General features: G+C 32.5%; 4 protein-coding genes across 6 annotated transcripts in view; 3 read left to right on the forward strand and 1 right to left on the reverse strand.

The window, feature by feature from the left end:
- Positions 1–27,715, reverse strand: part of LOC120344271 (maestro heat-like repeat-containing protein family member 1) — an 84,594-nt gene that overhangs the window by 33,805 nt on the left and 23,074 nt on the right. Inside the window, exons 28-32 of the mRNA XM_039413403.2 lie at positions 27,345–27,499; positions 26,194–26,365; positions 25,562–25,743; positions 24,524–24,667; positions 23,724–23,838 (exon numbers count right to left, since the gene is read on the reverse strand). Of these exons, the coding sequence (XP_039269337.2) occupies positions 23,724–23,838; positions 24,524–24,667; positions 25,562–25,743; positions 26,194–26,365; positions 27,345–27,499 (768 nt within the window). The remainder of the gene's footprint in view (positions 1–23,723; positions 23,839–24,523; positions 24,668–25,561; positions 25,744–26,193; positions 26,366–27,344; positions 27,500–27,715) is intronic.
- On the forward strand, positions 98–7,427 carry LOC120344280 (uncharacterized). Its single transcript, XM_039413415.2, has 9 exons — positions 98–497; positions 891–1,016; positions 2,888–3,006; positions 3,391–3,538; positions 3,757–3,834; positions 4,193–4,249; positions 4,633–4,674; positions 5,192–5,302; positions 6,208–7,427. Exons 1-9 carry the CDS (start codon positions 344–346, stop codon positions 6,732–6,734), a joined length of 1,362 nt encoding a protein of 453 aa, XP_039269349.2. The 5' UTR covers positions 98–343; the 3' UTR covers positions 6,735–7,427.
- LOC120344281 (uncharacterized) lies at positions 8,135–16,387 on the forward strand. Of its 3 annotated transcripts, none has more exons than XM_078113282.1 (10): positions 8,135–8,701; positions 10,309–10,443; positions 11,305–11,426; positions 12,489–12,642; positions 12,999–13,046; positions 13,410–13,496; positions 13,816–13,884; positions 14,191–14,233; positions 14,809–14,855; positions 15,542–16,387. In XM_078113282.1, the coding sequence occupies exons 1-10, from the start codon at positions 8,545–8,547 to the stop codon at positions 16,195–16,197; spliced, it is 1,518 nt and encodes a 505-aa protein (XP_077969408.1). In that variant the 5' UTR covers positions 8,135–8,544; the 3' UTR covers positions 16,198–16,387. The 3 variants fall into 3 exon arrangements, with proteins under 3 accessions (XP_077969408.1, XP_077969407.1, XP_039269350.2); XM_078113281.1 differs by having other exon boundaries at positions 8,136–8,701; positions 14,809–14,972; XM_039413416.2 differs by lacking the exons at positions 14,191–14,233; positions 14,809–14,855 and adding an exon at positions 14,856–14,972 and having other exon boundaries at positions 8,138–8,701.
- LOC120344278 (uncharacterized) lies at positions 18,041–24,366 on the forward strand. Its single transcript, XM_039413411.2, has 7 exons — positions 18,041–18,241; positions 19,161–19,292; positions 19,693–19,820; positions 20,406–20,574; positions 21,055–21,099; positions 21,582–21,749; positions 22,671–24,366. Exons 1-7 carry the CDS (start codon positions 18,073–18,075, stop codon positions 23,216–23,218), a joined length of 1,359 nt encoding a protein of 452 aa, XP_039269345.2. The 5' UTR covers positions 18,041–18,072; the 3' UTR covers positions 23,219–24,366.

The following is a 27,715-nucleotide window of genomic DNA, read 5'->3' on the forward strand; positions in this document are numbered from 1 at the left end:
TAGGTTGGTACTGAAAACAAACTATCCCACCGAAAACAGAAGAACAAGCCATACAAAGCCAACTATTTGCTTAACAAGAAAATAAAATTCATGGAGCCTAAGAGTCAATAGTACAAATTTTTACAATTTCATTCATGTCTGTTCAGGCTTTTGATGTGCTAAGCGGAAAGCACATTATGATGTACCAGTATGTTTACGATGTATTATAAAAATGATCTTAAAAACAGGCGTCTCTATTGAAAGTAAGGGCAATAACCATTCGAGAAATGGTTATCGACAAGATAGCTTGAGTAAAAATATGAGATTAATATAAAAAGTTAAATTGGTTGGAAATCTTTATAAAATGACTATATATAGGGTTGTTGTTATATTTGTAATAGTATTCATTATAGCCAGACATGCAGATGGTAATACACTGAAATGTACGTCATCATGTTCTAAAAATGGATCTATTGCTGTGCTTAGTAACAGTCAACAATTGACTTGCTCCATACGAGGTAAGACATGATGAACGATGATTTCAATGTACAATATGTCTTTACCAAAAATAATTCTGGGCTGAAATGAAAAATGATGAAAACTAGATCCAAATTTTAAATAGCATTGGACCAAAACTAAATTTTGTAAAAATTGCAAATATATTATGAAAAATCTTTTCAATATTTCCAATACTAATTATATATTACATTTCTTTGTATTCAAAAACAAAACCAGCATTACTTTTAACTAAGTATAAATTTCATGAAATTATATTGAGCAATCATAAATACAAAAACTTGTTTTGATTGGTTAATTCAACTTGAAAATATAGTGTCATACATTTGCTATCTCTCTGCTATCTGTAATGTCACCAATTTGAAATGTATTAAAAAATCATTTGTAATTTGTAGGACAATACTTAACTCCATGGCCAAAAGATGAAGACAAAACAGCACATAAAGCACGCAAGCTTAAGATTCGGTGGTACATATATCAAGAAGCAAGAATTGCACTGGATATAACATGGTCACAGAAAGGTAATCAACAGGCATGGTAATCAGTGTGGTAACTATTAGAAAGCGAAACAAATACTTTTATAAACAAGGCTTATTTATATATATACATATATTCATGTTACTATGACACAAAACCCATGGAATTTTCAAAACTTAACGAGTAGAAAAGCATAAATAAAGACAGCGTTTCTCAACGGGGAAGGGATTCAGTTGTTTTTAGGGAAGAAATACAGAACTATTACCTTGCATTCGATGTAATTTTACCAATATTGTTTAGTACCTAATTCAGTATTATTGTGATACATATTTAGGACACATTATAGACTATTCAAACTGTGCAAAAGCCAGAGTGGCTAAAGCTAAGGATCCTTGCAAAAAAAAAATTGGAATGAATAGTGGAAATATGTGAAGTGAGGGGGGAATAAACAGACCCAGAATAGGCAAATGAAGTAATATATCAACAAAGGTTAAGAGCCATTGTTTCAAAAAAATATGATTGATTGAGCAATTACAAGATAGAACAATTTGCTTAATCATGATGGCCAATATCAATTTAAAAATTAATTCCTATTGCTGTTGCATAATAAAAAACACAATATAGCGATTAAGCTTGATTCTTTATTCTACGTTCAAATAACATACAAAATCCTTTTCTTTGATAATGTATAACGAAAGAGTGTTTGGTAATATTTGACAATGATCGCATCGCCAAATTTAATACAACAGACGCCTGTCCTTTGATAAGATGATAAGATATACAAGCAACTTGTGTACATTGTGCACTTATGTCAATGTGCAAGTTTTACTCGATTATGTATTTCGAGGCAAGTACTCGTAAATAAAAAACTACTTTCTACCGATGTCCCTTAATCAGTCCATTCAAAGATTAACATTACATCACATGGATACTGTAAATCACTAAATCCCATTAAAGTTGTTGAAAAAATACACCATATATTCTCATATATAAGCCGATCTCACATACAAGCAGACTCCATAAAAACAGCCCTTAAAAAGTGACTTTGTAAGAAATATGCATATAAGCCGACTCTACAAATCGCTGTATGCACATATCACAACCAGAGATGTTCAATATGAAATAACCGGTAATATTCGAATATCGTTTTTAGTGTTTATAAGCATATTGGGATGTGTATCATAGAGCCGCCGTCCAAGCTTTGAATGAAAACATTTTACAATTATTATATTTTATGTTTTGTCATAATCGAAGACAGCCCATTGCGGCATGGCAATTAATTGCTGTCGACATGAAAGGATTTAAATCAGCACCGATTTGAATGACTTATAACACATCCAGGATGTTTTTGATTGAAAATATTTTACAATTATTATCGTATATTTGTAACATAGTCGAGATATCATGTGCAACCACGGCAAAAAATATAAATGCAAATTGTGTGTTAATTATTGTTTCCATCCTCAGTTTCGAAAGTGACTGAGCATAATGGGAAATTATTGCACTTCTTGCAATGATAATATCGTTCGGTTTGTGGTTTTAATTTATAAAATGTCATTTTGGTTGAGTGCGATCATAGTTATGTGCGTACAAGTCGACCCCTTAGTTTGGCAACTTTTTTTGGAGTTTCAAACTCAGATTATATGCAAGAATATACGGTATTTCTGGATAGTTTTTTTTTAATAATAGGCATCAAAGTGCAGTGATTGAACAATAAGGCCGAACCCTAAAGCTTTTGCAAGTCACCGAAGTTGGACTTTTCCTTGAAGCCCACAACAATATTCTGATGCATTCTCAGATTAATTTATTAAATCCTCCAGTAACGCCACACCAAAATAATTTGTGTCTAATTCATCAAGAATTCATCATTTAAATACCTTATGATATATGTTTAAATTATGAATATTATTTCCAGTGTCTGATCTACGAACACAAAATATAGAAGGATATTATCTGACAGTTGGAATGTCCAACTACAAAGTACTCCTGAGCTATGAAAATAAAACCCATGGTGAATTTTATAATCATACGAAGGTAGGAAAAAGAAAAATTTTATTTTACTTATGTATATATATTTTTTATTATACCTTGCTCAAAGCAGGGCCACAAGCTCATTAAAACATAAAAAAACTCATCTCTGAGCAAAAGTACTGGTAACCAATTAAATGAGATCATATAGATTTACAATGGTTCTGCATGTGCCAGATATGCATATGGAGGATATGGAACTTGATGCATCACAATCAGAAAATATGATACAGAATTGTTATAGTTATGTGTACCTAGGTTAGTAATAGAGCTTTGTGTGAGATTTTTTTTCTTATTTGTTTACAGACTTTATTATTCATTGTCAGGCTCAAAATATATATTGCCTCTTATTGTATTAAGTAAATCATTTCAAAGTTAATTTTCTTACAGAAATATGTTAATTTTGGCTATCAATGCATTGGTATGAGATACTGGTTCATAAGACCTGGAGATTATATAGAAGTAAAGCTTCATTCACTACCCATGTATCACACAACAACAAATATGCAAGCACTGAAGAGAAATATCACAATTCCAAGTAAGAGGGGAACATAGGTTATCAAATAAATAAATTTTTTACAGAATCAATCTTAAAGTATTACTGATAATCCCCTAGAATAAAGCTTTTGCATTGCAACATAGTTGAAAGTTCGATGAACGCATAATCCTCCATTTTGTTCATTCATTCATGCAAGGTTAAGTACTCATTTTATTTGTATTTGAAAATAGCAAATAATTTGTTGAAATTTATTACAGAATGTATAGAAGATGAAAGACTCGTTAGTGTTAAAAACAAGGAAATTTCAGACAAAGCTTGCAAAGATTTCTGGCGAAGTTTGTGAATTAACTATTTTATTACACATGACATGAGAGTAATGCTCTCATATATGGACATGAAGAGTGTTTATCGGTACCGGTACAGTGAGAGTGTTCTCTTTAATCAGAATAAAAATTTTGGTGATATATTGGGTCCCATAGGACCTGGCGGAAATAAAAAAAAAAACTACCTAATAATCTTCTTTAAAATTCTTCCATCCGACTGAAAATTTGATATCGATTGGACCATTGGAAAAAAGTCATTTATTTCAAACAAAAATTCAGAAAAACTATCCATATACTATCCATACATTCTTAGACATGTCCCTACTACATAATTCCAAATGCCAACTGATATTAGATTATTGATTTTCAGGTATATGGAACATAAGAAGATCAACAACACCAATGCATTCTACCTTTAGTGTAAATGGTAATGAAGCATATTGCAATAGAATATTAATTACAATTAATTACAATTATTAACTTTTTTATTCATAAATGATCATTATATATTAATAATGTTACATTACTGACATATCACATTTAGAATATTTCAGATCATTCTACATAGGTGACACCCCAGCCCCCCCCCCCCCCAAAAAAAAATAGATTACTGTAACTTTTGTGTAAAATCCGACACAAAATTTAAGTGTTACAAAATTTTCTTCATTTTCTCATAGAAGTAATTTAGAACTAAGGTCACCCTGTATGTAGATATCACTATGTTGAATGGATTTCATATTTCGGTTGTATGTTTTGATGAAAGTTAGATTATTTAGACATCTATAATTTGTTTTTGTTTTTCATTCACAGCTTCCACCCATAAGCCGGTCATTGTACACATGAGAAAACCAGGTAAATTTTCATTGTTTACTGAATTTGTTCTATCAAAAGGGATCACTTTAATATTGTGTTAAAAGATAGCAACAAACTGAGGCACATTAAACCTGATTTTGGTACTGTAATAAGAAAGTAAGAATCCTTATTATTTCCATGTTAATAGCAGGAACCAATAACTTGCAACTTTATAGCGATTTACAATTACTATAGAATTTTAGAGATGACTAAATGATAAGAAGGTATAGTATCCGGAGTTAAAACCCTTGTTAGTGCAGCAATCAATCCAAAGTCTCCACTCTCAACCCTATTTCTGGTGTGTGTGGGTAAGCTCAAAATAAATGGCTAATATTTGAGAATTATATAAAAATGTTCTCTGAGATTTCAACATTCATTTATTATATAACATCGACTTATTAAAGACAGCAATATATATAGGATGTTTTATGTGAAACATATGGGTACATATGTACAAATAAATAAATCATTCATTTCAGTTAATATTTTATGTTTCGATCTATATTTCTGTTTACAGATCAAACAATTTACTTCGTGTTAGCATCTGTCATTGGAGCATTTCTCTTCCTGATAATTCTTGCAAGGATGGTTATACAAGAAAAGAGAAATAAAAATAGAAAACATTCAGGTGGGTTAAGCAAACTGATATTATTCTTAACAAGAGAGCGATAGTGATGATTAAGAAAGTCAAACCCCAAGAAGCGTTCCCATTGAATTAAGATAAAGAAAGAACAGCAACATTTTTGGTGACATATCAAGTCACATCAGACTGACTTCCGGAGGCTTCTTCCATCTTTCAGTACTAAAATTTGAAACTGATTGGTCCAGTAGTTGTGATGAAAAGCGATTTTAGCACAACAACAACCCCAAACATCCCAACAAGACTAACAACAACAATATTTGATTGTAAACCAATTACGCCCTCTTCCTGTCTGATAATGTTCAATGAACCTTTAACTGTCTATCATATATGATAGAAGACAAATATATTATGAACAATGTTGTAACATTGATGTTTCTTGCTAATGGACCATTGATTGAACTGTGGGTGTTCACGAACAAGAATCTCACAGGAGAATATTAAATGAAGAGAAAAATTGCTGGATTTATCAAAGTCACATGATGCTCTTAATTGTTAAACTAATTAGTCATTCTCATAAAAAAACTAGTACTGGTACCCTGGCATAAGGCTGGAGTGAATCATATCATTGATTATTTCATACCCTTTCCCATCCGTTAAAATGTAAAAATGAAAAATTATCCCCTGAGCTTAACATTAAAATACAAATAGTATTAAAGAAGTAAATATAATAGAATATTACAGTAAATGTTTGCATTACATCCCTACTTATTATTCTACTTTGTTTTCTAATGCTAAAAGTTCACCTTCCATTACTATTTGGACTAATTTACAAGAATTCAAAGTGGACCAACAGAAATATTCTTATTTCATGTTATTTGCCCAAAATTTTGAGAATGTCTCATTAATACCACAGTCTCCTTACCAATAAATCTCAAAAATTGTTAATACAGGTGAAAGAAGAATTCTTGTTATAGCAGATAACAGCGACAACAGTAGATTGGATGAAATACATTCAATGATTGCGCGACTGAGGCATGAGTTCAATTTACAAATAGCAAGTAACTGGGAAAACAGAGTAATAATTGGTAAAGATTGGATGGATTGGTATCAACAAGCCATGAGCAATTCCAATACTATTCTGTTTATAGTAAGCTATAAAATTTTTTGCGATAGTCTTACTTTGACTAAAACATTGCATTCCGGGCAAGAAATCAAACAGGCATTCAATCAAGCACATTCTTGCAAGATACAAGGAAGAGCAGAAGTTATCATTCTTCTTACTGGTAAAGTGAACAGAATTCGGATGTTGTTAGCGAGACAAAAAACACATTATGTAGTATACAGCATGCAGAACCACTACAAAGATTTTTTGCTGCATATGACGGGCAAAACAGCATCAAAAGACAAAATAAAATATTTGATGAGTGCTATTAAAAACTGTGATCAAAGGAATGAAGAAGCAGACACATTAGTATAAATATGAGAGCATATTCAATATGTAAAAATGTTGAAATCAGCTCATCAAAATCACAAGTTAAGAGGATCAAAAAAGTCAACCAATAATATAGTGAAATATGGAGTAAGATCAAAAAATTTAAATGGTCCTTCTGTCTATTCACACACCATGCAGCTAGTTTTTACGAGCAAATACCAAACGAGAATGACTAGAAAAGCATGTCTGTCAGTTTTATATTGTCTATATTTTTCTTTCTTTGTTTACACATTCATATCCTTATAGGACTTTCATTTTTGTGGAATGCGAATGTGATTTTTCCAGTCTCATTAATGTAAGATACACAATTGCACTGCCAAGCTTATTATTGACTCAATTTTTATTTATTAATGCAAATGACGTGAACACCATTTTTTATAATTTGTTTCATATCTTTGCATCTTACAAACCACCAAGTATTTTTGTATATGAAGAAAGCTACAAAAATTTGAAAAAATTCATTCAATTCGGATCAGCCCCAACTTATTACACTCTGGGTTGATGGGTATTGGAGGACTTCTTAAGAAAGCAAGGACTAAACCTGAAATCTTTCTTGATGTAAACATAAATAAAATGGAAATTAGAAATGATATATCTTCATTGTCAATTGATTTGCTTAATATTATGAAGCATTATCTGTAATATGAAACTGCATTAAATATAAATCTAGACATGTCAGCATTGTTGTATAGTGTTTTTTTAAAATGGGGAAAAAAGATCCTTGCTGATATTGAATACTACACTGAAAATGGAAAAAAATTTTACTTTTCGATTTAATCCAGACACTAGATTTTATACACCACTAACGAATTATAACCCAATTGTCGCCACTCAACAATGAAGGTTTATATGGCCAGGAAGCACTTTTAAGGTGGAACGATTAGTCCAGAACATAACAATCTACCATATGCAATAATATCAGTCCAACTGATATATAGTTAGTGTAATTTTCCCCTAATGAGATTCAAATGTCATACACATAAAGGTATACGTTGAATAATATTATAAGGTGTTAAAGAATGCAGGAGTGGATGAAGAAATTCTTCAGGCAATGTCCAACAAAAATGTGTCTCCATTCTGCGCATATGAAGAACAATAACAGCATTGATACTTAACCTCTGATAGTGGGGTAGCCGAACAAGTAAGTATAAGTGAAAATCATCAATGCAAATACTGTAACACTCCTAGTTGTTAAATTCATTGTAAAATATAACTTTCAAATTGTAAATTCTTTAATCGATCAAGCAGTATTACTTAATTGAAATATTATAAATACAATTACAAATGAAGGGAAAATTAATCTATTGTTTCGTGAAAAATCAAGTCATATTGAAAAAATCAGTTTCTAAAGACAAAAATAGTGTGAAAATGATGTAACAGAATGATAGATATGATTAACCAGGATGTTTATATGAACACTGGCAAGTGTTAGGATAAGCAAGTTTCCGAAACCATCATAAATAATATGATGACCTATTTTGAAGTAGTGTCAATGATGATACCTTCTCAGATTACACCACCGAATCGAAAAATGTAATAAGTTTGTTTATTGTATGCATAAAATTAATGTGAAATAAATCTGTAACCTGTTTCTACTGGTTACAAATACAGCAGTCATGGGGTTGTTATGAAAACGGATTTTGAAGTAGTGAAACCATACAGCAATACACACATAAACAAAGAGAATGTATATTTGAAATTTCGGTCGAGAGGAACATCACACATATATATACAGCATGCACAATAGGATCGTTATCGTTCTTTAGTGGAGCAGTCATTCAGACGACGCAAGAAAATGAAGGAAATCTCATTATGTGTCGTCCTTGCTATATCTGCACTGACAGAGAATGTCCATGCCAGGAAACACTCAGTCAGATGTTTGGATGAGATTGATTCTGAAGACATGCAACCAAACATAACGGATGGAGGTTTGCCTTGCACCGCAGAACTATGTGAGTACAAGTTATTATTTACTGCAGAAAAATACTGTACAAGATCCAAACTAAGTTTAGAATCATCCCACAAAATATACCTACTCAAAATATAATTAAATCAAGTCTCAGGTATTTTAAATCCAGTTTCGTTCTAATTGTCATTTGATATAAAATAGGTGCAAGAAAAATTTGTGATAACAGATTGAAATTTTTGATGTGTGACAAAAAAATATCTGAAAACTAAATTAAATATTTATTGGAACAACGATACGAGTATAAAATAATAAAGATTATTGATAATAAAGATGAAAGTAACAACAATTATGTATCAGTAACAGTTCGTTTGAACAAATTACTGTGGGTTCTATGAGTTTCTTTTTTGCGTACGATGATGTCATCAAAAACTGCACACCTTGTGGCGGTTCCGCTTTCGCTTTAGTCGTGAAAATTGCTGTACTGGTAGTCTACTGTGACAGATTGCATACTACTACTTTGTTCTGGCCTTCTGCCTAGGGTGTTCGAGCACTGAATTTTTGTTCGAGTACCGCAGCATTTTTGACTAGAATTTTTTTGTCGACTACCAACTTTTAAGAGTAACGAGTCGTTCGACTACTGAGGTATCACAGTATATTCTTTGGATGTTTTTATACGAGAATTGGGTCATGGTAACAATAAGTACATTTAACATTGTGCATTGCAAGCTATTGAAAATGTAACAAAATTGTTCATGTAAGCCTGATGTCAATAATTGCATTACATTTTATGTGGGCTACAAAGAACTGTTTTTAAACATTGAAAAATGTTAATACTTTTTACCTAATGTAGTCACAAAAATGGCTTATAAATCTCAAAGTATGCTATATATCTAAGTAGTGTGGTTTCTGTATGGCGAAAAATAAATCACGGATTCCTGAATCATTTTTTTGTTTTTTCGTACACATTTTATTCTTCTTTTATTCGAATAACATATGTAAAGATTTTGTGAGCTTGACAGTTGTCTAATATGACCTTCAATATGTTGTATAAATCTTTTTTTTATCGCTAGCTGAGGATTTGTTTGAGGGTTATTACAAATTCAATCTATTTTTAAGTGACCAATTTTAAAAGAATAGAATTATAAGATTCATCTTACCGATTTAAAGTGAAACAGATGTTTTGTTTTACCAATGCCAAATTTGTTGCGCAAAATGACTATTTCCAATCAAAATTTGTCACTTTCTGTAAATGTCCTCTTCCCCCTATTGTTTCTTTCAAAAAGGTTTTCATAAAATTCACTTGTTTCACTATCAAGTGATTGTTTCACTACAGCATGAACATATTTTTGACTTCATCCTATCATCTCCATATTTTGAGGGGAAGACATTACCACTGTGATTACGCAATCCAATAGACAAATTCCAATGCACAGTATATACGTCACATTTGAGAATTTACGTAACCTTTCCACAGACGAAATATATTCTCTCACGTACCAAATTTCACTTTCGTCTAAAAACAAGCAATCTCTTCCTATTTATCCCAAAATATTTGTTTGAATGTATTATTGTCGGATCCAATCTCGAAATTCATATTTTCACACATTTCGGTTTCACAAAAATTGAGGAAATCTGATATTTTCTGTTTAGGGTGTCCACCTCAATGGAATAGAACACAGAAAATTCCACCGAAGCCACGATTACATAAGCTTCGTTATTACACCTATAAAATTAATGGTAAAAATCAGCGCAATATTGGCCTGAGAATCAAATGGTCAAATACAGGTAAGAAACAAATTCCTCACTATCAACTATTCTAATAATTACTAGAGTTCGACTGTTGATAATAATGCATTTACAAAACTATTTTGAAGAGCAGAATTCCTCTATTACCCATGGTAAATAGAGACCCATTTCCTATATTGCTTAATTTTTCTTATATTACATTTTGTACTCTTTCCACTGGAAGCAAGGCTTTGTTCAAGAATCCACTGCTAGGTAGGAAAATACTTTAGTTTGAAAGGACTGCAGGCGCTCCGGAAGTATTTGTACCAAGATGACGTACAACCTGAACAACTCTAACATGGTAAGCATACTATGTTCAGGTTGTGCACCATCCTGGTACAAATACTTTTGAGAGCACCAGGACTGCATCTGCCAGTTTCCGCATTGCCTACACAATTTATTGCACCACGGACAAGGTGGTGGGCGTGAGCATCAAACCCACTCTCTATAAAATGGCGAAAAACTTATTTTTTTCATTTTCGGTAGCTGCCCCTTACTGTCCCAAAATGAATTTAATTCTAATATATTTCAACTGATTGCATACATATGATTGGTGTGGTAGGAACTTACAGTCCTTCTAATTTGGTATTTATAAATATCCATCTTGTGAAGGTTTGTTTAGGACCAAGGGCAGCGTGGTATATGGTCACTCAAAAGGAGCCATAAATTTCTAATTATTCCTACAAAAATGAAGGAAATTTATTCAGCACTTGTGTTTGTGTATGGCTGTACCCAAATGTTTCAGTAATCTAGGACGCTTTGCAAAAAGTCAGGCCCTCTCCTTTTTGTTAGATCATTGTGAACAGCTATTTTATTTACAAGAGAAAGAGAGAGAGAAAAACATGTTTTAACATTTTGCAGCATCGCATTATCAAAATTACATCAAAGGATATTCTTTGGCAATGTTTAGCATTAATATGATGTATGACTTTCGAATATGCTTCAAGACTACAAATGTGAAAAGCCAAATGGAAAGTAATGAGGTATGGTAAAGGATAGTGCATTTTGATAGATTATTTTATTTGATAGAAATAGGTTTGTTATATAAATGGCTTAGCAGTGTTTAATCACTTTCATTATTTTTTTTAACTCTGGTCAATAGAAGTGAGACCTTACTATCTCTAAAAAGATGTAAACTTGATATTTTCATCATCATAGTTTATTGTTGTTAAAATATTCAAGAAACAATGAAAGCCACAATACTATAAAAAGACTTCACAAATCACGAGAAAAATTTATTATGCATTTTTGAATGTTGATCTGCTAATTACAAGAATTAACGCTAGCAGAGACTTAATGTCAAACTCATGAAATTGTTACATACATGGTAATGTATGAGATACATCTCACACTAACAATATCATGTTTTCAAGAAAGATTAAATCAACATCTCTATTTTATTACAATATTCTAATACATTATGAAGAGTAGTAATATGACATTCCAAGATTCTTGACATTACAATTAAGATTGAGTAATTTGCAACGTAATTTCAAATTTTCAAAGCACTCCTGTGTGCAGAAATCAGTGCAATGTTAAGTAAGTTTTTAATTCAATGTATCATAAAAGTAATAAAATTTGAGATAGGATAGGAATTCCATATCCATCCGAGTGGAGAGGAAAGTCGATTATTTGGCTTAATCATATGAAAAACCATGGCTTTTCGTTTGGTTACCAGTCTAAGTCAAGTGTGGGAATAGCAAACAAATTATTTATTCGAGATTGATGTTACGTAAACCGCCTACGATGGTGAGAAATCCAACAATGCTCTGTAATTATTCTCCACAGGATTCCAACTTGCGAACCCATGCAGGGTGATCAGAGATGCGATGGCAATCTTATTGCCTCTCGCTTAGCACGATGCGTCAATTGCTCTTAATGTAGCTTCGCATCAACTGTTACATATCTTCACCTGCTAAGTTTTACCTCATTTCTATAACTATAAGATTGGAAATTGTTGATCATTTTGATATCTTGAATCTTGAAATTCCCAACAACAAAATGAAACCAACATCTGAATGAAACTTGTTGTTTTTATGTTTTAGATTGAATTTTTATACTGGTACAAATGTAAGGATGAAGGGTGTGTTCAAATTCTACCAGGAAAGACATATTTTCTTGAGTTAGCTCCAAATCCTATGAGTGTATATAAAGAAAATGAGGACGGGATGCATGGCAGACGAAAAATCACCATACCAGGTATGTTAATTATATTATCAAACAACCTTCAAACATGCCTTTCACTCTGAACAAGGTGCTATGCAAGCGGCCAATGATATCTAAAGTTATGTTTGGAGCTACTATCATTTAGGATCGGAATCTTTCATATTTGGGGTTAGGTGGAGGGACCAGAGGGATTTGTGCCAGAGATGTGTAACCTGCAATGTCAACACAGTTACGATAAGTCTAATGCTTTAACTACTAGGCCATCGAGCCTTTCTTATAAATATATCTTGAAAGAACCCCATACGTTTTGACCAAATAAAAGTTTGATTTTTTAACCAAAGCATATTCCATTGAAATAATACACAAAGATTTATTATTTATCAATTTAGGTTGTGATAATGAAAGAATAAGAAAATATCAAGGATGTCCTGGCAATGGTGAGTATTGTATTTCGCAATTTTAAATTTCCGACGACATCAAGCAAAAGATAAGATAAATTGCATTCTTTATCAAGGTGCTTTTGAACGGTAGAAAAAACATTAGAAACTCAAAACATTTCTCAAACACATAAGTGCATATTATTGATCTATTATTGGATTTAGACATCAGTTAAGATAGGATGGCAATAGACAAAGCGTGTAAAGCTATATATTCCAACTATTCAAAGTTGTTCATCAAACAGAGGCAGTGAGAATTGAGTACTAAACGATAACACCCAAACCATTTTTTTACGAAAGTCTAATGATAGGAATAAATTTTAAATAATCCTTGACTTTTATTTATATCCTACGATCCCACAGAAAAAAACAGAAGGAAAAAGGCTAGACAGAACAATATTGAAATGGCCTCTGATGAAAGCACAATTTTGACAGCTGTGCTAGATCCAGGTACAAATGATCTTGTTATGTTTCGAAACCATGCTACCATGCAAATTTCAGTTTTATCGCTAGACCTGGCTTCTAATCTGCTTTTCGATTCATCTTACATATGAGAAGAGTTGAATGAGAAGTTCTTTAAATCTCTCTGCGACAGGGAGAAGTACAGCAATTATTTTACATACAACCCACCCATTTGAAAATGTGAATCTTATTCATTTGTCCAGCCAATTGTACAATTCGTACAGCTTTAATGCCCTATGAAGTGTCGATTACCTTGGTACAATGATTCATTTTTTTTACCAATTAATAAATTATATATAAATTCTAGAGACAATATATTCAGGAGATGGCGAAGAAGATACTTTCAGTTATACAACCACAAAAAAAAAGCACAAAGGTGACCTAAATATAAAAATTTTATATTTCTGAAGCAGTTTCATACCCCATACAACCTCCGGAGGAGGAATGAGGTCAAGTGTAAACCGAATTTTCATTAAGTACTATATGGTATTAGGAAAAAAACTCAATTTCAAATTGGTCATAATATTTTATTTACAATATTGCACATTAATAACAAAATATTGTACATATTATGCATAAGTATATTGTATAGGAAAAATTGGTGTAGTGTTGGGCTTATGAAAAAAAGTACACGATATGATAATCTCTGATTAATGAGAACTGACCTAAGAAACCATTGCAGATTTGGCAAAATGTCAGATAATGAGGAAGTTTACAGTACTTTTGTAAGTATTGTCAAGTGTAAAGAAATTTCAGTAACCATGCTTCAGAAAGCCTTTTTTTGCTTCAAGTATCTCCTAAATAGAAATCTGCCAAACAGAAACTTTTTTCAGTAATTATTATTGCTAAAAATTTTAGCTGCATAACTAAAGAATGAAAATCACTAATGATAAGTATACAATAATATAAATACGGTAATTAGATTTTCATCAATATAAAAAACAATATGATATAAATATGTTCCACACCACCAAGTGAGTTTGCTTTTTCCAGTATTCACTGGAATTTCTTCACAAAATGTTCAGGGCTTGATGCCAGACTTTGAGCAAACTTAGTATAGAATAGGATTTACATATTTGTCCTGGGAGAGAGAATAACCGATAAAACACCTTAATCATATGGTGAAACGCAGCCTCTCGTCCGGTTACCAGTCCATGTCGGGTATGAGAATAGTTAGCCAGTTATTTGTTTCGAATATGTGGACTTAATGGTGGAGAAAACGTAAACCACCCTCCGTAAACTTGCATTTAAAATATCAAAAACATTTTAGGATTAAGGTTCGAACATATTTATATTGTAGGGATATCGATGCAGTGATGCAACCAATGGGATCTAACAACTTTACAGGTACAGACATTAACAAAAGCTATCAAGTTGTCACATTGGTATTGACCTTGAGTGCACTAGCAATTTTCTTGATGTTTATATTGTGGATTGCAGTGAAGAGATGCAATTCAAAAACAGGTAATCACCACTAAAGGATCAGATATATCAACAAATATATCTTCAGATTGTTCATACCAGGGTACTCCCGTAGTGTGCGTGTACCAGGTTAGAGTTAGGCCATAATTAGATTCCGATTTTGGCCCATGGGTTTCAGTTCCTTTACACAACTTGATGTAAAGTTGGCGAACAAAATTAGTTACCTCCATATTGGTACACACGCTACTGGAGTGCCCATACCAGTGTGGTAATGTCTTGTCTGTCTATTTACACAGTGACAATTGTCACAGAACCAGACAATGACATGAAGAATAAAGTGTTTCCATGTTTATTGAATAAGTGATTATATGAAATAAAAGCTGGAAAAGTATGGAACTTGAACTAAAAATTTCCCAGTTTGACATGGTTTACTCGATTTTTATACCTTGATATGTTGGGCAATCCAAGTATCAGAAAAACAATTCGCCAAATAACTTCTGATAATGATAATAATTTCTGACTAACTACTAACTACAAATTAGTACTTTAATAAGAATAATCACAATGTTTCATATGTCTAATACTTTTTACGTTTTTCTACTTTGTTTAAGTACAAACAAATCAGAAGGAAGTTCTTTTTCTTGAAAAGACAAACAACATGAATTCACTGCACTCACTGGCATCACAGTGGCTTGTCTCAGAAATCAAATCACAAGGTCATGTCAAAGTAACATACAGCAAATGGGAAATGCTACAACTTGTAGAAAGTCCTATGCTATGGATGAATGATAAAATAGGAAAAGCTGATATCATTGTTCTTCTTTTTGCTTCAACTGACACTCAGACATTGCCTAAATCGTTCAGAGTCTTGAATGATAAACCAAGTTCAAGCAAAAATATGGATAATTGGCTAGAAAAAAAATTCTATGAAATATCCGCTGCAAAACATCAAAAAAGAAAGTTCTATCAGGCATCGTTTTCTGACAACAACAACATCTCTTACCAGACTGCAACAATGAAAACATATTATTTGATGGAAGATTTAAAAGAGTTCTATACTGCTATCTGTGGAGGTCAAGAATATTCCTTAATCCTGGACAAGACCCATAAATTGTACAAGTTGAGTGAAACTATAAAAAAATCTCAAAATCATGTCATTCACAATGAAGATAGCGGGATACCCAACTTTACAGATCTAAAAAATGAAAGTAGCCTGATACAAAATAATGGAAGTGGAGCAAGAAGAAAAACAATTACAATCAAATGAAGATGAATCTTCGTAATTTCATAAATGGTTTTTCGTTCAAATGATCATCTGATTTATTCATATAGGACTCTTGCTGCATAAAATAACCTGCTTAGTGTGTTGTTTAATCTGCTTTTTTTCAAGTGTTAATCCAAAAGGTGTGCTGTGCAATAAATGCTGTGTGAAAGTGAGACTTATGCTATGTTGTAATCATTGTGGGGTCAATTGAAAGGGAAAGATCGTGAAATCGTTGGTATTAAATACAACGGGAGATGATCGAAGATTAATTTATAGGTATAAAGGCAATAGGCAAAACCCTTCGTCCAGCGGAATTCTTATTCCAGTTGGTGACATATTGGCAACAACAAAGAGAGATAATGTCAGAAATCACGGCCATGGAGCCAAATAAAATTTACAAGATACTTTGTCTTGAAATTCCAAAGCATATAAAAAGCAATGCTGATTACTGGCTCCCAGATTGAGGGAATTTCTGATTCAAGCCAATAACTCTGTGAATTCCAGATTTGACCGCAAAGGCTTTTGAGTATGCAAGCCTTGTTTACTTGTATGCCGACAATTTCTTATTTTTTGAGTTACGAGCTACGTCAAAAATGCTGCAGAGGTCTGAAAGTCAAATTCATTTTATATTTTACATAATTTTAAAACATATTATTGGTGTTGGTTTTCAAATAGCTATATACAGGTTGCAAGCCACATCATACCCAAATTGTAATTGCAGTGAATGGGAAATTCCTGAAGCGATATATATTGCACACGCAATAATGCAAAAAATAACGATACTACATCAAATATTCAATGGCTCTAATTTATTAAAAATCAATGCCATAAACAAAACCCATGGGGATGATTAATAAGATATAGGAAATCCAATAATAGATTTCAGGAAGCCAATATTGCTGGTATCCCCACCTCTTCATAAAACATTAGTTACATTACTTAAAGAATAAACATTTTAGCACAAGACATGATGATATTATGTTTCCGTAATTCCAATGGATGTTTAGACAATGGATATGTATTAAGTTACACTTTTTATTCTAAAACAAAAAAAGTTTAGATGATTGAATGTGGACGAAACTGGCAGGAGCTTGGTAAGGTTATGTTAAAAATTTGAGTTCAATTTTAGAAAAAAAAATTCAGTAATATTAAAATTATGACAATGATTTCCTCATATATGACATAATTTCTTAGATGAAGAGATACTCAATCGATATAATCTACAACTACAATGAGATGTGTTTATTTAGTAAGAATATAAACAGATTACAAACACAGTCAGCTTAAGTTACAGGCTTTACAATGACATACCATTATGTCACCAATGGAAAAGGCCGTTACATTTAGCTTTCTTGATGATATTCATCAAAAGTAAAAGTGGGAATTTATTTTTGAAAGATTTTTTAAATTCAGCATTATCTAGTTCATGTATAGAACCAGTTTTCTACCTTTTTGGAAGCGGAACCCCAAACTAGCATTCCAGAAGCTCGAGAAACCAAAGTGCAATAGTTTAATTGCAAAATATTGTCTGAATTATGTGAGCTACAAATATATGTAAAAGCAAACTTTATACATGTAAAACAAATGATCTCCTTAAGCATCTCGATTACATTTAAACGGTATACATATAAATGTATTATTACAGACTCTCAAATTTGGAAGAAAACTGAGCCCCTGGACTGTATTGGCGGAACTCTAAGGCGCAATAGATTGTTGTTTAACTTTGATTGAAAACAACTTATGTAGAGTATAATACTATTGGCCATCCATCAACTGATGTAGAGTATAGTACTGATAAGTTGTACGTAAATAAAAAATAAAATTTTTGCAGCTGATGATAATTTAATTTGTGTTTACTCAAATAGGTTTAGGATAAAAATGGAGCAATATTTCAATACAAGATTATTAGGTTGCATTTGCATATTGCTTCATTTCATACTGTCTACCGTCAAAGCTGAGAATATACATCATGAGCATTGTCTTCAATGGTGCATGACAAAGTATAATGTTAAGTGTTCTGAAATAGTGGAATGTGAAGCTCATTATAGTAAGTATTCTTTTAACTGAAACTAGTTTGTAGTTTCCCAAAGAACTGTTTCATTGATATTTGAATGAAAGCTAATAAGTTTGTCTGCTTTCAGCTACCAAAATGTGGTTTCTAATAACGTAACATGAAATCAGTCTATGTAATGAATAGTAAATCAGGTCCTGGTATAGTGACTAAATAGTTTTTTGATATTCATTTCAATAAATATTTATTAAAAGTGAAGATCCCAACATCAGTAGACAGATGGCAAGTGCATTAAAAATATACATGGTGTTAATGAAGTTCTAATTTTTTTTTAAATTGCAAAATGAATTCATTGACGGAATATGAAGTTTGTTTGTCTTTATAGGCTTATGAAATTAAGTAAAATATTTAAATAAACACTGACTGAAATTAAACACACATGGTTAAGATATATTGAGAAATGGTCTTCATAACAAAATTATAATTGCAACGGGACATCATCAAAAACCTGTTTATGGATGCCCACTGTATATGATAAAATAATTCAAAGTTTTTGTGATGCAAATGTATACTTGTGACCAGAGCAGAATATTGAAAAGGAGTACAAACAGGGATGCCAAAACAAACTGAATTGTATTTGATATATCGTAAATAATCTTTTGTTATGTGAATAATAAAGATATCTCTTCATTGAAAAAAATGAGACTTAAAGCCATGGAATCGGTATCTGGTAGGCCCATAAAATCATATCTTGAATAAACTTTTAATATCTATAATTTTTTTATATCAATCTTAATATGCATATATTACCGGTAAGTATCATTATATTGTCTTTGAATAGAGCTGAATTAAAAATATAATAGAATTGTATATTTACTAACAATAATTAATAATAAATTATTTTGTTTAATCCATTTCTGATATCAATGTTTATAATTGGTGTCCTATTTTACAGATGAAATAATATTAAAAGAAATAGGGGAGCCTCGTCCCATCGCAAATTACCTTAAGGTCACACCTTATTGCTATGAGCATGACAACAGCAATTACAGCCATATTGGTTTGAAAATTTCATGGGAGATTAATGGTAGGTGCAGTAAAAGTATAAGTAATGCAATTCTGATTAGTCATATTATTACACCCGTAGTATATGTAACAGGCTTAGTGTTAGGCTTTATTAACACTATTCCGATTTTCCTCAATCTTTCCGCTTAAACTGAGAATATTTTAGTTCTATTACGAGTTCGGGGACTGTCTGTGTTAGGCAAGTGAATATACCCAAGTACTTCTGGAGCGCCAGCATATGAGTAAATCCACGATTTCAGTTTAAAATATATGAACCTTATAACAGACCTAACATTGATTATAAAAGAATCAGAAAATGTAATTGATGTTTTGATTCAATTATCAATTAAGACTTGATGGAATCGCTGTCCTAACCTAATTATAATTTTATACAAAATCAAGTTTTTCCTTCCACTATGCAGGTCAGTATATGAGAGATGAGTTGGTGACCGAATTTCATCTGGAAATTCAAGAGTTTGGTGGGCATAGCACAGTATCCAACTTCAATGTTCGCATCACTCCGAACATGTCAATACCCTTCAACAACTACGTGAGTTACAGTATATAATGGTATAGAAAAGTATATAATCTATAACATTATGAATTTTGTTCAATAAGAATTGTTGAGAGTATTTTTAATATGGCGTAAATATACGTCATTTGCTCTGAACAAAGATCAGTAAAAGCAGCAACTGGTAGGTGATGGGATACTAAAGTTTGGAAGAACCAGAATTTTTCAGATTCTGCATTGCTTACTCAATTTACTACACTCCGAGTGAGGTGGTAGGCATGAGACATGAACCTGAGATTGTACCCTGCAATGTCAGCATATTGAAATAGAGATTTTTTTCTTTCAATCATGTGTCATGACATTGATTTAAAGCAATGAAGCTGCATAAAAAAAATAAAAAAGTGCTGGCTGGATTATCTACTATGAAATCCCTTTTATGAGACAACTTACATTTAACACTAAACAAAGCCTTAAGGGGGGCAAACATAATTGGCTTATTTATATTCTCACTTATGGCAACTTTTTTGGATTTCTTCCTTACGTGTTGTCTCATGTACTTTAATTTTTTGTACCATGGCGGAGTTTTAAGTAAATGCAAACAGCAGTATTTATATTATTTTCAAGATTCATTTTGAGTATTTCTATCTTGGATGGGACAGTGATAATGTGCCAGAAATATCAGAGAACGTCAACTATACTGTGGAGCTTGATTCATTGCCACTTTTGGTAGAAAAGAAAAATTCGGAAATGAATATCACTCCTCAAACAATTACAAGGGAATTTAAAATACCAGGTAACACAACATTAATATTTTGATATTCGAACGAACTATAAGATTTTGTACAGCTTCACGATTGATGTAACAAATTTTCAGTCCGGGAAACAGATTTTTTTAAAATGGTATCAACCTGATGCTATCATCATTTGAGCGGGATATGGAAATAACATTAGATGAATCAAATTTGGGCTGAAAACTGCAAACGAAATCATGTTCAAGAGTCGAGACATTATTTTAAGTCATGAATTTTGTAAAACAGTCGTACTTTACTGAAGATGGTGAACTTCTTGATTAATATTTTTTAACTTTTATGCTCATTTCACGACTCCAACTAACAACATATACTGGTTCCAAAGTTCATCAAGTTTGAGTCAGGTTAAATCTTGTTAATTTCAAAAATATTGGTCATTTTATGACTCTTTCCAGAGAAATTTTATTTATTATATTTTCAATTCAACAAAACAGATTTTTATTTTATTTTTTGATTTCTCATAGCAAATTTTCGTAAAATGAATAACTGCACAGCACCCGATGAATCAAGTAAGTCACATTCTTAATGTTTTAAATATTCACAAAAACTTAATCTGAATGAATATGTAAAATATGTTAAAAATGTTCACTACCTACTAGTAATACTTATTCAAAATAAAAATATCACGAGTGAACATTGTTGTTATTACAAACTATATCTTCCTCCAGCCCACTCAGGAATAAGAATTACTGATTTCCATGCCATATTTATCACATGAACACAGTAATAGCAACTTTAATGCTTGCAATGTAACTGCATTCTTTATGTAATATAAAACATGATGTTTGATCATATATGTATGATATAATTTTCCAGTTTGGAATTACATTACATAGATTTTTAGAATACAAGAAATATAGCAATCAAGTTGCAGAAGAAATTTTAGTTTCAAAAAGGGAATTTTATTTAAAGATCTATATAAAATAACATAGAAAGATAAAAAATAATGAAAAAAGTAATATTTATTATAATTATACTTTCTATTACGTAGTTGAACTAGAAAAGGAAGAAACAACAACAATCTCAACAACAACGACAGAGCAAAATGCTGAAATGTTGACAATTGTTGTAACAGTTTCAGTCATCTTTGTGATATTGCTAATCGTCGTAATTGTTGGAATCGTTTCATTTTTGTTTCGAAAGGAGAAAGCAGTCCAAAGTAAGTAGCTATTAATCTCACGATTCAGAATTCAACTATACACAAAGTCTTCTTCTGTCATTCTTTGTCTGATAAGTTCGGTGGCATAGTGGCTTAAACATTAGGCTTAACTATTATAATATGACAGGTTGAAATCTCTGGTTCAATTCCTATACCTACCGCTTCACCCAGAGTGTAATGAATTGTGTATGCATTGTTTAAACTAAAAGATTCTGGTCCTTTCAAACTACAGTTACCTAGCAGTGACTGCTTGTGCAGAGCCTTGTTAGGAGTAAACGACATATAAATATGTCATAAAAAGTATTACCGTGTGCCATCTGCTAGGAGTATACAAATTACCTTGCTCAGGCGACAATCTCATTGGATGAAACTCATTGATTTAATAATAGGTCGTTTTAGGGTGGTTTACACCGCTGATCAATCTCCAATGAATGGGAATTGGTTAACTGATTTCATACGAGGCATTAACTGGTAAGCGAACAAGACTATGCAAATAAAGAAATATCCTCTCTTGAGGCATAATTATGAAATTTTAGATCACTTCAAGTCTTCTTCTAGTTTGGCATCAGAAAAACCTTGAAATCTTTCTACATGCTTAAAATAATAATATTCTTTTTCTTTCGCCATGTCATTGCCAGTGTCATCTCGGCATGAATTACTTCAGTCCCCCCCCCCCCCCCCCCCCCAAGCAGCCACTAATATCTGACAATTCAAACGAAGCAACTATTACCGAAAAGACTGGAATCTTTCACGTTCGCAATTGCCTACACAATTTGGTAAACACTGTCTTGAGGTAAGAGAATGGGATTTGACCCGAAGATGTGTAATCTACGAAGCCATTGTTAAGTCTAACGCCTCAACATTAGGCTATAACATTAAAATCAGAGGACTAACAAGAAATAATATTGTCTTTATTTTTAGATAACCATCGTGCACAGAACATTCTTGTTCTTTTGAATATGGGTGACAGAACAGAAATTGGAAAACAAACAAATTGGATGGCAACAGCTTTAAGCAGAGCTAAAAACCTTGGTCCATTGACCGTGAAATACAATAAGTGGGAAAGCAAATTAGTTGCAGAAAATGGAATTGCTGAATGGATGAGAGAAAGTGTTGCTTGGGCTGACAAAGTGATCATCAGCAGCACACCTGACGAATTGAGAGTGGAGGAAAATGCACTGGCTTTCGAGCGAGCATTTGAGCACACCATGATGACGAGTATTATTGTGGATGATGAAGCATATAAACCCGTATTTGTTGTGCACTTTGAAGACGAAATTTATCACAACAAATGTCCTTTTCTTAAAGACGAAAGATATAAGAAGTTTCACTTAGAGGAAGATTGGCAAGATCTCTGCCGTGATATCACAGACACAGCAACAGGGGAAAAGGAACCATTACAAAATGGAAGTCGTCAAAACTCGTACACAATAAACAAAACAACAGGACAGCTTGAAGAAAAAGTATGACAATATAAAAAAATATAACTTAATCATGCTATTGCAAAATGATCAGGTCATATGAGACGAAAATTTTGTGAAAATAGTCAGAGTGTATTAATCGATGGTATTTATAGAACTTCCGATTGTGTTACAAACTATAAAATGGAGAAGACCACCAACAAGTTGAATCACAACACAAAAATGAACCATGAAAACTTGCTAAAATGCCTTAGTTACACTCTGATCTTCTAGGCAACTTCTAAGTGTAATTACTTATTCTATATTAAACAGAAATATTGAATACTTACCATTACCAACACAATCATGGTCCGTGTGTGTCAAAATATTGAAATAACTGCATATTTCAGTTCCTCTCTTCTCACATTTGTGTGAGCATACATTGAGCAAATCACAAAACTCAGTAAAAACTATCTACATTTTAAATTATTGTTAGTAATTTTTGTATTTCTCTTCAAATGATTACATTCTGAAGAATAGTGATAATTAATCATTAGAAAATTTTTAATCAAACCTGAGAGAAAAATGCTGTGACTGTCACTCTCTGTGGAACATAGACGCTTGATATGAATGGATTCAAGAAGGTGACGATATCTGCAACGTCTGTAGTTTTGTATCTTGCCAATCCACTGTTTAAAAAAATACTCATGATTTCATGTAACATTCAGTGGGCATTCGTGGTTAAAGCATTAAACTATGATGGATCACAGGTTAAAAATTTCGGGCTCAAATACAACCCAACACCTCACCTAGTATGTAATAAATTGGGTAGGCAATGCAGAAATGGAAAGATTCCGCCATTCCAACTTATAGTAGTTTCCCTGCGGGGGGGGGGGGTGCAACCTGCGCCCCACAATGAAAAATTGTGCGGCCGGCGGAGAATTCCAATCTCTCACAATGCCCTAACAGCTTCATAAGATCAATAACCAAAATTTTTGTGCCTGCAATTACCAGAAAGCCTATGTTAAATGAAAGTGCAGCCCGCAGTGTCACCCAGTTATTTGTATCTGGCCATTCTGTATTGAAGGTTGCACACCCCTGGTGTAAATGCCTTGTGAAAAATTTTTGAGTTCAGAATTTTGAGTTTGTTTGTGATGTATATGCAAATGTTTCATAAAACCTTAATCAGCATATTGAAATACAGGAGTTTGCATTCCAATGACTAAGAGCTACTTAGACCTAAATATGTTGATTGTCTATCTTTAGGTGATACCCAACGTTGATTGGGCAACCAGCTTAAACGCCAGAAATAAAAATACAAAATTTCGATTTTAAAAAGGTTGATTTTACATCCGATAACAAAAACTCACATACCTCGCAAATGTTGATATTGCCTCATAAAACTTTTCTTCATCTTCTGATTCAAAGTTGTTCCACATCATTTTTTCCACAAAAAATTGACTGATGTCTCTCCCACATGTAGCAGCTATCAGGCAATAAAGTGAATCTATTGCCTGCCTAGAAAACGGAAAAAGATATTTATTAACTATGAAAAAGGAATGCTAATAATTAGGTGGTAGATATACAGAGTCAAAGTTTCGTATGTTTTAATTAGAATTAAATTTGTAAATTTGAACTTCTCAAAAATCGGGAGCAGGAGTCGAGATTTTGTTTTTCACAGAGTCTGGATTTCTCATTTTTGTTAGAGATATTTAAATATAAAATTTTCCATAGAAACTCAAAATAGAGCATTTATCAATGAAGGTTGCATTTGAAGAAGTTTTTATTATCAAAACTTGATTTGAAATCTCTGAGCTGGAGTCGAGCCGAAATTTTTATCAGCCTTCAATCAGACTCCCCAGCATGCAAGTAACAGTACTCACTCTCTGGGAACAACTCAATGGAGCATGATTGCGGGGTACTCCCGTAGTATGTGAACCAAGATGGTGGATACCCGGAACGTAGTATGTGTACCAGGTTAGGGTTAGGCTATAATTTCAGGTACAAATATTACGGGAGTCATTTGACTAGTCCCCAAACTCGTAATACAACTAAAATAAGGAAAATTGGAATAAAATTATGGCCTACTCTTAACCTGGTACACATACTACGTTCCGGTGTCCGTCATTTTGGTACACATACTTCGAGAGTGTCGATTGCATTGTTGGGATTAAGGCCGAGTACACACAAGTTCAGCCATTTTTGCAATGTTGGGCAATCAGCTACCCATTCTTGATTTAAATGTTAGAGTTAGACAATAGCAGCTAATGACTAGCATTATATATGACGTTTCTAAGGTATATGCACATTTTCTAAAATGAGTGAACCTGTTGTTAGTGTGTTCAATACATTAGAGAACCTGTTATTAAGATTCCGAATCCTGTCACTACATGTATGTGTATGTTGACTTACCGAAAAGGGTTTACTTCAACTTTTGGTGGAGGACCAACAGCTCTCATAGACCCAACTCTGATCAGACATACAGCAACTGTTCTTTGGAAAATACTTCCTGATTTTGAATTTTTTTTCACTACTTTATCTTTACCATTATCATTAGATGATGCCTCTAACACTTCACGAAGGGCGCAAGATGCCTTAAAAAGGTAATAATAATTGTAATTTGAAAAATATAGAGAAATTCAAGAGCACTCACTCAGAGGTGAAAGAGACTGAGTGAGTATGTAAAATCATGAGCAACTGCTGAAACTATATATAACCATAACAGTGCATTACGTGTTAGAAAGTATCGATTGGCGAGAGAATGAAAATAGTTATGTTCATGAGTGGTGATGAGGTAGTGAATTTTACATGGATTTCTTGAATAAAAAGTTGTCCTGCAAAAGCTTTTCGTACTGATGGCACAGAAGCCGTTGATTCCACAGCCAAATTGAGGCAGTGGTCACCAGTAACCCATAACAATGGATTACACAATCCTAGTAAAACACAATTTTATCATTGTGACTTTTGTAGTTTTATATTTTTTTTTCTTCATGTGTATAGCAGATCTATACTGATAAAAGCATTCCCTCAACACAGGTACTCACAGCAATCAACTGAGTGGTTGCCGTTCTTGTGAATTCTTTTGATTTCTTCATGAATCCTTTATGTTTTTCATCATATGGAAGACCCTTGCTCAACAGATTCAACAAATATTCAGTGACAGGTTCACACAGATTATCATCAGATCCTAATGCTCTCCAACAAGCAACAATTTGCCTGAAACAGGAATAAAATGGTTAGCTTTTTATTTCCAGTTATTCAATAAAATCTTCATATACAAAAAGAATTGTTCAATGATAAAATGAATGTAAAATCAGTTTTGAAGTAAATAATCAAGTTTAAATCAACAGAAATAAATCAAATATAACAGTTCTTAAACAAATTACTGAATGAGATTAAAGACATCATAGTCTTGACATGGGCAAACTACAGCCCGCGGGCCAAATCCGGCTCTTGGGTAATTCAATCTGGCCCGCCTGATACTGCGACAACCAAACTAAAACCAAATTTTGATGTTTTAGCTAAAAATAATTTTTGTTGAAATTGCGATTAGGTTTAGTTTTGTTATAAGGCTCATTGTTTTCCACTTTTGCTTTTGTAACACTGTAAATATTGTTCATAGAATGTAACTGTTTACGTTATACTTAAATGGCCGCCAGTCTAGGTGGGCAAAATTTTTGGCCCCTGGTTTAAATACCTTGCTCACCCCTGTCATAGTCAGTTGAAACAAGGCAGTTTGAGGTAAAAAAATATTTAAGTGCGCCTAATCCTCAATTCTAACATGGGATGCTAATTTTAGTATAGTTTGGTATTTAACATTTCAAAATAAATTTCAAATTTGAAAATTATTAATGTAAGTATTACCCAAAAAAACGTTTACAATTCATGAATCCTTGCAGTCTGTATTTTTAATTTTTATTACTTTTATTATAAGTTTGCCAAAGCTGAATTAAATGGCTTTTCCTGGTTCTAACAGAAAACTATATAATTTCAATTTTCAACAAAATAAAGGTTTAAGATAATGGTTTAGATCTAATATACCTAGATCGGATTTCATCTCATTGGATAAAAAAGTGCTTCTAAATCTGACATTTTTTTTGTAGTTACTACAGCCAAACAGATGGCAATTTGTCTCTCAATAACATTTTGTTGCCTCTGAAGTTTTACTCCAATTTGAATTGACAGAGATACTTACTCAGTGTAAGGAAGTGGGTTCGACAAGAGTGAGTTCAATGTTGCTTGTAAATGATGAGCCGTAAGCAGGGACATAAGTTTTAAAATTCCAACTCTAGTTGTCCCATCTGTCACTGATTTTAATGTCGTCTGAATAGTTTCCACTATTTGATTTACCTAATTAAAAAAGTAAACCACAAAGATATAAGTAATTAACATTACTTTAGCAAGCACAATTGGTTTTAAACAGTTGAGGTTGATTCTATTTCGAATTTTAACAAACCTGGTTGCCACAACTGAACAATTTGAATCAGCGTTAGCTGTAGATGTATTGACAACAACAAAATAAAACCATAAAGTATTCAGAATACAACAATTCATTAATTCTTTACT

Source organism: Styela clava, chromosome 5 (assembly GCF_964204865.1).
Source record: "Styela clava chromosome 5, kaStyClav1.hap1.2, whole genome shotgun sequence".
Lineage (NCBI taxonomy): Eukaryota > Metazoa > Chordata > Ascidiacea > Stolidobranchia > Styelidae > Styela > Styela clava.

Bases quoted from the DNA above. Each gene is read 5' to 3' on its own strand.
- LOC120344280 (XM_039413415.2), top strand. From the start codon at position 344: ATGACTATATATAGGGTTGTTGTTATATTTGTAATAGTATTCATTATA. The intron at 498-890 runs GTAAGACATGAT...TGTAATTTGTAG, and splicing joins ATTGACTTGCTCCATACGAG to GACAATACTTAACTCCATGG. The intron at 5,303-6,207 runs GTGGGTTAAGCA...TTGTTAATACAG, and splicing joins TAAAAATAGAAAACATTCAG to GTGAAAGAAGAATTCTTGTT.
- LOC120344281 (XM_078113281.1), top strand. From the start codon at position 8,545: ATGAAGGAAATCTCATTATGTGTCGTCCTTGCTATATCTGCACTGACA. The intron at 13,497-13,815 runs GTACAAATGATC...TATAAATTCTAG, and splicing joins GACAGCTGTGCTAGATCCAG to AGACAATATATTCAGGAGAT. The intron at 14,234-14,808 runs GTAAGTATTGTC...TTTATATTGTAG, and splicing joins AGGAAGTTTACAGTACTTTT to GGATATCGATGCAGTGATGC.
- LOC120344278 (XM_039413411.2), top strand. From the start codon at position 18,073: ATGGAGCAATATTTCAATACAAGATTATTAGGTTGCATTTGCATATTG. The intron at 19,293-19,692 runs GTAGGTGCAGTA...TCCACTATGCAG, and splicing joins AATTTCATGGGAGATTAATG to GTCAGTATATGAGAGATGAG. The intron at 19,821-20,405 runs GTGAGTTACAGT...ATTATTTTCAAG, and splicing joins CAATACCCTTCAACAACTAC to ATTCATTTTGAGTATTTCTA.